Here is a 9,476-nt window from a genome sequence, read left to right on the forward strand (position 1 = left end):
TTTGAAAGTACATTTCTATAAACTCCCTTTGTTAGTTTAAAAATGATTCCTGAGGGTGATGTCATGGATGCAATCAAGAACTTCTTCAATAGCTGTTTTTTGTTAACCAGAAAGATTAACAGCTTCTAACGAATCTCTGTAAAACTGTCAGCTAAATCTCATGGAGGATCTAGTCCATAATACGTTATTTTTGGTGTATTTATAGGTGGGTACAAAAGCCTGACACAAGCTTATCTGAATTGTATCCTAATACATCTGTATGCAAGTAGAACTTTATACAAATTAAAGTTCAAGCATGATCTCTGCATATTTCTGTCCTGACTCACATGTAATACACATGGGTGCACCGCAAACAGGTGCTCAGCCTTATGTCACCTCATCAGGGATGTGTGCAGGAGCCGTGGTCCGTGCTCCACCTTCTGACATCTCTTCTGAATCTGTTGTCTTCCCACAGATGTGGATGAGTGTGCCCTGGGGCTCGATGACTGCCACCCAGATGCTATTTGTCAAAACACCCCTAAACTGTACAAGTGCACGTGCAAAGTGGGTTACACTGGTGAGGGGAAGAAATGTGAAGGTAAAGTGAGCCAAGCGCTATGCTCTGCCTGTGTCAGCATGAGATATTGCTAAGATAGAGCCAGTAAAAATAACAGCTTGGAATATAGACGATGACTTGAACTCAAAATAGTCAGTGTTTCTTTGCCTGATTTACTACTTACAAAGGCTAACAGGTTCCATGGTTTTTCACCTAGTAATATCACTTGGTCTAATAATTAGTTCCTTGTTTAACCAGCAGCCTTAAAAACTATAAGGTAAAGGTAGATGGGAACCTCAGGGTGTTTTGTCACTTGTTAGAAATATTTGGCAAGTAATGTGTTAAATATAGTCTATTTACAAGATAACGATGACTTCGGACAGCAGTTGCTGCTCACATTTACACAGTTACACCTCTGTCTATAACACTCAAGCAGTGATCCATCTCTGACTATAACACTCAAGCAATGATCCATTTTGCTTTATTCCTTAGACATTGATGAATGTGATAACGACTTTAATGGAGGCTGTGTCCATGAGTGTTTCAACATTCCGGGAAATTACCGCTGTACTTGCTATGATGGCTTTATGTTGGCTCATGATGGCCACAACTGCCTGGGTAAGAAGTGTGTTCATGACCATTGTGAGCAGGGATGCTAACATAACCCTTTAACTGCATCCATGGGAAATGCGTGGTGATCTGTTGGGCTGAATTGGCTCAGCTAGAGAAGAGTGTTACAAGTGGGACTAAGGAATTCCAGGTACTGATGTACCATCCCAACATGGCTCTTTCCTTCTCTGTAAATGAGGAGAATAATTGTGCTACATTTCTGTTAAGTGCTTTGAATCAAAGTAAATGAAGTGCTATCTATTATTATGCTAAATGAGCGTATGTAAAAGAACATGTGCTATCATTGTCTTTCCTGTTCCAAAGTTAGTTTAGGATCAGTTCTCAGATGTGTTTCTGGGCTTCGAAATCTTCTCTCTCCTACATCCATGATGTGTGTCTGAGTACATACTCACATGCAAGCTGTAAGGAAAGGACAATTGGGAGTGTGCAGTAGCTGTATATGATAGAGGCCATTGAAGTACACCGGAACTAAGCCAAGTGCTTGGAGTTTCTCTGGGTGGTTAATATGAAGCAAAGTATGCACCTCTGGAAACATGTTCAATCCTGGCAGTGCTCGCTTGACCCTGCATGCACATGCTCTCTGTCAAAGACTTTGATAGTTTCCTTCTTTTTGTGTGCCAGCAGGTGAAAATTCTTTAAAAATGGGTAACAAGACTGTGTGATTTTCATCTTTCATCACACAGTGCAGCAGTGTATGGAAATACATGAGTTGCCAGCCTGTTGGTCATGTTCTGTGCAGTCGCTGTTATGTCCTTGGGACAGACCCTTATGGTGATGAAGCTGTCCTGCTTCCAGGACACACACTGGGTATCCTGTGTGGCTCTGCCCTGTGCTGTGGTACCTTTCCCGTTCACTTTTATAGAGATTCCTCTGTTTTTCTTTTCTGCTGCACGGAGCGTGGATGTGCCCAGACAGGCTCCCATGCCCATGTCAGGGAGAAACTTGCTCTCTCAGCCTCGCCGGGGTATTTCCCACTAGTGTATGGCATATCAGGTGGGAGGTCAGACCATCCCTATGCTGGATCTTATGCTGGAACAAACCAGAAAAACTCTGGAGTCTCCAGTGGGATTGTGTTGGGTTTTACCTGCTGGGTACCTGTTGCCTGCCCACGGATTAACTTTGTTACAGGGTAAGTGGAGGAGAGGATGAGGTTACTAAGTTCCAAGTATTTCACTAAAGAAAGTAGAGAGGGAAGCAAAGTATCTGCTGATACTTTAAAACAACAGGAAGGCCATCTTGTTTTTCTCTAGTACATTTGTATTAACACACGGTGGAGTTCAGTTAAGGTTACCCTGAAGGGCTGAATGAGTGAACACCTTGCCTCTTACAGTGCCACCAAAGGGTGTATACTCTTTGTATCCAGTAGCCTCTCTAGAGCATACTCCAGCTGACTTGTTTGTGACCAGCGAGACCTAGACATACCTTTGACCAAAATCTACCACCTGCTTTGTTACTGGGGAGCTGCTCAGTATTACATGGCAGACTTGTAAGAATGAAATAAAATGTGATTGACATACAATGAAGTTTTTACCACTGACCTGCCAGTTTTGAGATGTGATGTAAACATTAAATAAATGTTTTGGTATGCAGCAGATTGGATCACATCTTCTCTTAATCTGTTTATTTACTTTGTTCGAGCCAGGGTTGCCCTCCTCTCACCCTTATTTTTGATCATCTCGGCTGTGTGCCTGGGTTTAAGCCAAATAGACAATTACTTGTTGGAAAGAGATGATTTTTTTTGAAAGCTTTCCAATGTCTGCAAGACAGAAACATCTGCTGGAGTTCAAATCTGTGGTACGAAAGACCCATGGTGGCTGTTTATTCACGATTGTTTGCACATTCACATCACTGTAGAACTCCAAAATACTCAGCTTCTTTGTGATGGAGATATGTCAGCCGCTGTTTGTGCTACAGCAGGTCACATTCTTTTGCATCCAACTGGCTTACTCATTGCCTTTAGCAGAAATTAAATCTGTTGTAATACTAAGTTATACTTCGTACTAAAGCCTTTCTCTTTCTCCTTTTTAAGACAGCTGTTTTATGCCAGAACTGCTACAATGTTAAATTAAAAACATTGTACTATTAGCACAGGAACAATGAACAGAACTGGGAGCAAACATGATGTTCCGTATGAAGTTGTAAATGAGACCAGTGCTTTGCCTCAGCAAGGTCTTCTCCTGGTTTTCAAGGGACTGAGCATTTTTACTTCCTTTTCAAATTGACATTTCTGATAATTAGGGTAGGAAAATTCATTGCTTGTCGTGGTTACAAAACCCTGCACTTATTAAGGGGTAAAATTCCCAAGAATTGGAATTTGAGATGAACATCCTATTGTTCAGAGGCTTAGCTAAAGTTTTTCTATTCCTTGTTTCTCTTGGTTATCTTGAAAGCAGAGCCCTCCTTCTATATTCTCTGGTGTTGCTGAAGCTCTGCATGTTGCAAAATCAACATTAAAACTAAACTTCTGCTCTTGTCCTTGACTGCAGTCAGGCAACACAGCAGCAGCTTTGGTGGTAAGTAGTGATGATCTAGAGCTGAGGGAGGAGGATACTAAATCAAACTGAGCATTAGAACAGATGTGATGTGTGAATTCCAGCTAGAGTGAAAATAAAGAGTGAGAGTAGGTTTCAAGCTAAATTTATTCTAAGGTTTGCGTTTTTCTTGTTCAACCTTTGCTTCAGAATGGGTGCTTTCTGTAAAAAGCCTTTTATAGCTTGGATGTGTTTTTATGCATCTCACTTAACAAGACAGAACCACATATGGATGCTCAACCTAGATGTAAATGTGCTAGGCTGCTGACTGGTAGTGCTAACCAGCTGCACTGAGAGGCAGAGTGTGTTCACATAGGTGGTATGGAGCCCTGCTTCTGACTCCACTGAGGCTACTTTGTTATAACCAGTAGCTCTGGTTAGTTGGCCAGCATTTCTTGGAAGTCCTGTGACTGGGCAAACTGTGAGCAGGGCAAGAGCACCAGCAAACATACACTTTCCAAAGGGTGACAGCAAAACATCAGCGGGCTAGCCTGGGGTGTGTAAAGCTGCCTGGGTGGTTACATGCTGAGTCGGTGTCTCTCTGTACTGCATATTGAGTGGCTGGTGGCCATATGTGAGTGTTGGGGTGTGGTATAATTTTATGTGTTTTAGTCCAAAGCCGATATCTCTCTCTTTCTCTTTTTTTCAGATACAGATGAATGCATGTACAACAATGGTGGTTGCCAGCATGTTTGTGTCAACACTGTGGGGAGCTATGAATGTCGCTGTAAGGAAGGATTCTTTCTAAGTGATAACCAGCACACGTGCATCCACCGCTCAGAAGGTACTGGCTGCTTCCCTCCAGGCACCAAGCAGGAGTTTTGGACAGAAGCTAACTGCAAAATCTCTAAAGCATCTTCAAAAATATTTTTAGGTTGAGTTTTTCAAAGCTGCAAAGGGTCTTGAAGTCCCAACTCCTTTCAAAAGGAAGAGTGTGTCAGAATCTTCCAAGTGACTTTGAAAACTCTTTACATCCCTTATGCCCCTTTGATCCTACCTGTATGTCTGCAGTGCTGTGCTTTGTTAAAGGCTGTACTGCTCTACTTCCAGTGTACTTTATGCTCTGTTGTGCAGCTAAGCTGTGTCCTGACCCAGGCAATGGTGACAAATTGCAGGACAGTGAGTTCTGACCACTTGCATTGCCTTTAGTTACAGGGCAATACCTGCATTACCTTCAGGTACCTTTTAGGTTCCCTGTACAGTGTTTAGATTTCAGCTAAGGGATTTATTGTTTGTCAGCCCCAAAGGTATTCAAATCACATTCTTTGTTTTGAATGAAACCTTTATGAAACAACCTTTGAGAGATCAGAGAGCCTTGGATATCTAATTAGACATCAGATTGAACAAAATTATTTTGGATGCCCTAGGGGAATACTTTAAAGTGGTTGCTCAGATCATGGAGTTGTCCATTGAACTGCACAGTGAATCTCTTACCAAGAAGTATTTTAAACTGCAAAGCTTTCTTTAATCTATGGCTTATCGTTGGCATGACTGTAAGAGGAATCTGAGCATGAATAAACAAACCTCACTTTAAAAATCCCCATAGTGAAGAGATCAACATTTATAGACATATGTGGTGATTGCTGGTGAGTGTGGCTGTCATCTGGCGTAGCTGAATTGATCTTTTGTTTGAATTAAGAATTTGTATTCTCAGCTTCTCTGTATTGGGCTTGGTACCACAGGGGTCTGGTAATGCATGGTGATTTCTCAGGCCATTGCTCAGCTTGCCACAGCAGGAGCTGAGCCAGGAGCAGGGACAAGCAGGAAGGCTGCAGTGGTGGGGCAAGACATCTCCCTTCATGTTGCCTTGCTAACAGTGATGTGTGTGTGTGTGCACGGATCATGAATCTAAGGATGAAAATCAGTTGCTTCAACTTCTTGTCTTGTCCAACACCAAGAGAGGAAAAGCTTTCAACTCTTTATTCTTACTTGCTGCTACCTGAGTACCTTCTACTCTCCAGAACTAACAGCAGCAGCGTTTCCTGTCATTAAGAGTTGTTCCCTAAATTGTATCTTTGGAATTTTTTTGAGTCATGCTGTGACTGTTTCCCTCCTGCCTCCCTGCCATTACTGTGAAGAATCCATGGGATTCCCCACATTTTTTTTCCTTGGGTGGGCAGGTCTGTTGTAAGCCAAATCTCATTGCTTCATCTTTCCCCTCACTTTGTTCTCTACTTTTCTGCTCGTTGCTAAGTCTTCTATTCTGTGCCTCGTGTATGCATCTCTCAGTGTATATACTTTATTAGTTCTCTTTTGAGACCTCTCAACATTGATTGAAACAGCATTTGGCACCTACTGTCTAGACCATGTATTCAGTTTTGCTTCTTATTTGTAATACGAGGTAGTATTTCCTTCCCTGTCTCCCATCCCAGTTAAAAGAGTGCATACATTAGTGCTCGAGAGACCTTTCTAGTGGTCTGCAATACTTTACATACACAGAAAAAGAGTGAACTGGACTTGAGATAGGAGAAATAGAGAGGCTTGGAGCTGTTGTATTTCTCCTGGTGTATGATGGAAGTAACTAAGAGTCATCTGCCTTTCCAAGTCTGTCTGCAATTATTGTCTGGGTTCCAGGTCACCTGCTGTAATATGGGACTCAAGGTCAGGTAGCTATTAGAAGATAGTCTGATAATTAAAGTTGATTATCAACATCCGACATGACTGTTGGTCTGCAGCACAAGGCTGTTCTGAGAAGGCTGAATGGTGCTGCCTAGCCCCCTCCTTAAACCACAGAAACTCAGAGCATCTTGGGAAGTTGTGCACTATCCTATTTTTTTTCCTGACTGTCTGCTCTGAATGAGCTCTTCTTCACCTATGTGTGGAAGCATGGACTTACTCTGGGAGGCTGTTACAGTAGCTGGCAGGGCAGCTATGCACATGTGGCTTGTTTCTGGTTTTAACTTGCTCCTTATTAGAGAATACAAAACTTTGAAGGAAAACAGGGTTTTTCACAAGTAAATATGTAGTACATCTTGTGATTGCTTCTGCTATAGATCAACAAATCTCGCTACTCTTCCTTGTAGTGTTTCACAGTCATCGTTATCTACTGTGGGGCTGAATCAGTGCTAGCAAATTAGATGTGCATGATGAAAGTCACATTTGGAATCACTGTGTGGGCTGAAAGCTCGTACACAGGAGACCATCTCAGCTACTGCTCTTAGAGTCCTCCTGAGCACGGAGAACAGTCAGACAACCAGCAAACTTTTCTGGGAAAAGTTGCCTTAACACAAGGGTGTAGAAAGCATGAAAAAAAGACTAAAGTGCTCCTGGGATACCCTGTTGTGCTGGCTGCGTGGATGCTCCTCACCATTTGTCTATCAGAGGGTGCCTCTGAAAAACTCTGGTAGTGCTTTGCACAATTGCATCCTCTCCCTCTGTCCTATTGAGAGCCTGTTTGAATGTGCCCTAAATGGAGCCTTAATGTTCTTAGCACGTTGGTGGTCATGTCCCTAATCTTCTGTGTAAAAAAGATTTAAATACAGAGACTAATGTGACCTGATAGGGGAATACTGTGCTGGCTTTTCGCCTTTGTCTTGCCAGTGACAGGAGCACTCAGATCTCACTGAAGTTTGCTGGGTAACTTCATGAAAGTCCAGTCATCAGGAAGAACTCACCTGGCTTGGGGTCCGCTAGGCTGGACAGGCGCTGGGTTTGGCTCTCTTGGCTGTGTGTGTGGTGACCAAGAGACTCATCCCAGACACTTGTGCACCAGTAGGGCAGGCTCTCCTGCAAGAGAAACTGTGTCTGGGAAGCATGTGGTGGGATTTGACCAAAAGTTGCTTGGGCTTTGGTTCTGGACCACAATCTGCTGTTGCAACAGCTCTGGAACAATGTGACCTGGGAGGTTTTGTGTCCATGAAGGAGTTTACAGTCACACAGCATTTGTGGATTTACAGACATTTCTTAAATACAACCATATAAAATGGGGCTCAATAGAAATTTACTACCTTTGGAAACAAGCAAGCGGCTTCATAGTAAACGCTAGATTTACTATGTGTCTTCTATGAAATGCTGTCTTTTGGGTCAGCTAAATTTTGGTGGGTTTGGGCATGTATCTTGTTACACAATGGGTATGTTGTTATTAAAATGTGCCCTGGTTTGTGAAGTGCAGTTTTAGCTTTCTCTGGAGACCTGGTTGAATTCTGCTCACTTAGAATGGAGAATCCCAAACTGAGCATTTAAACCACTTGTCTGATGTCAGTGAACTTTACCAAAGTACCTACTTGAGCAGTTTCCCCTTTGGTAGCTCAATAGAGACGGAAGAATAACTTTATTAACAGAAACCAGGCTGCTAATTCTCTTAATGCTTTCTAACACCTGTGAGCTAACAGACCAAATCATGCTGCATGCTTAAGAACAGAAATGTCACAAAAACGCTAGAGTTAATGAAGCTAATTTGTGGCCTCATAGGTTGTCTTGTTCCTTGACTGACAGTACAATAATGGATCGTAGCTTTCATGTGGGCTCTTTGAATTGTGGCTGTGTGCTGCAGGATTTGAAGGGTCATTGTCTTGTGTGTGCTGCAGGATTTGAAGGGTCATTGTCTTGTTAGGCTTCTGCAGAGTCTTCACTGTGGGAAAGGAATCAAAAAGCCATTAAAGCAAAATAACCTAAGATCTGCAATATCCATTATTTTGTTGCTTTAAGCTGTCTTAATAGAGAAAGGGTACCGTGGGTTGAGCTTCAGATGGCAAGGCTAGTCCTGTGTTGAGCAAGGATCTAACTGTAGTGGAATAGTGGTGATGAGTTGACCTCTGTTTGCCAATACAGTGGTTTTGTTTCACTTAGTAAAGGCTGTGAAAAGGGCTTGTGTAAGCTTAAAAAATATCTAGGGTGTGGAATTGTTCAAACAATCCCTTTTCAGCAGCATGGTGACCCTTCTCTTTCTCTCTGGCTGCACATCTGCTCAACTCAGAAGTTCGCTGTGGTAATGTGGGATAAGCCCTTGCAGCCCAAGTGTGCTTTACTTGGTCTTCTCACATGAAGTGTTCTCAGCAAGGAGGAAACGATTTTGGTGTAATATGTCTTATAAGAGCCCAAGGCAGAAAATTTGATGACAATGCTGTGTTTCCTGTATAACTGAGGAGAGCATTCAGTTGTTTTCTCTCCCAATTTTGTAGCACTATGGAATACTACAGCAAAAACTTGTGGTATACTGTTAGAAGAAAAACTGTTCTTGTAATTTGGTTTGATGATCCCAGGTATAATCCACCCAGCTACTGCATAGTTTTAAGTTGAGTGTGTACAAATTGTATCACCATCTTGCCAATGCAAAGTAAAAGAAGTTTTTACAGTAATTTTAGCAACAATTCCTTCCTATTTAACTGACTTCAACTTTTTGCAAAGACCAGACCAGACACTCTGGCAGTCATTGAGTGCTGGTGCATGAACAGCTTGTAACTTTCAGAGACCAAAATGACAGATTGTTTTTAGGAGGTGCACCAAAAGGAAGGAAGTCACTAGTGTAACATTGCTTTTTCATTTGGTTAAAACAAGCACTGGCACTAAATTCTATCTGATTGGGAAGGTAGAAATGCAGAATACTGTGATAATCCCCAGTGGGGTTATTTTGGGAGGTATTTATAGAAATCAGAAAAAAGTTGAAAACAAAATGGTAATCAAAAAAGAGAATCAACATACAGCATATGTGCAATCTGCTTGTCTGCCTGGTCTCTACTTGGTCACTGCTGAGGTAGGTTATGACTTTGGAAATCTGCTTCATAGGCCAGTAACTGAAATAGGAATTACTATTGTGACTGTTAGCCTAGGCATTCATGTGT

The 9,476-nt window shown here is 42.2% G+C and overlaps 1 protein-coding gene across 1 annotated transcript in view; it reads left to right on the plus strand.

Moving 5' to 3' along the window:
* Positions 1 to 454: 454 nt before the first annotated feature.
* Positions 455 to 9,476, plus strand: part of SCUBE2 (signal peptide, CUB domain, EGF-like 2) — a gene marked incomplete at its 5' end in the record, with an annotated part of 36,412 nt that continues 27,390 nt past the window's right edge. Inside the window, 3 exons of the mRNA XM_010020877.1 lie at positions 455 to 577; positions 1,028 to 1,153; positions 4,346 to 4,480. Coding sequence (XP_010019179.1) covers positions 455 to 577; positions 1,028 to 1,153; positions 4,346 to 4,480 — 384 coding nt within the window. The remainder of the gene's footprint in view (positions 578 to 1,027; positions 1,154 to 4,345; positions 4,481 to 9,476) is intronic.

Source organism: Nestor notabilis, unplaced genomic scaffold (genome assembly GCF_000696875.1).
Source record: "Nestor notabilis isolate BGI_N333 unplaced genomic scaffold, ASM69687v1 scaffold6778, whole genome shotgun sequence".
Classification (NCBI taxonomy): domain Eukaryota; kingdom Metazoa; phylum Chordata; class Aves; order Psittaciformes; family Psittacidae; genus Nestor; species Nestor notabilis.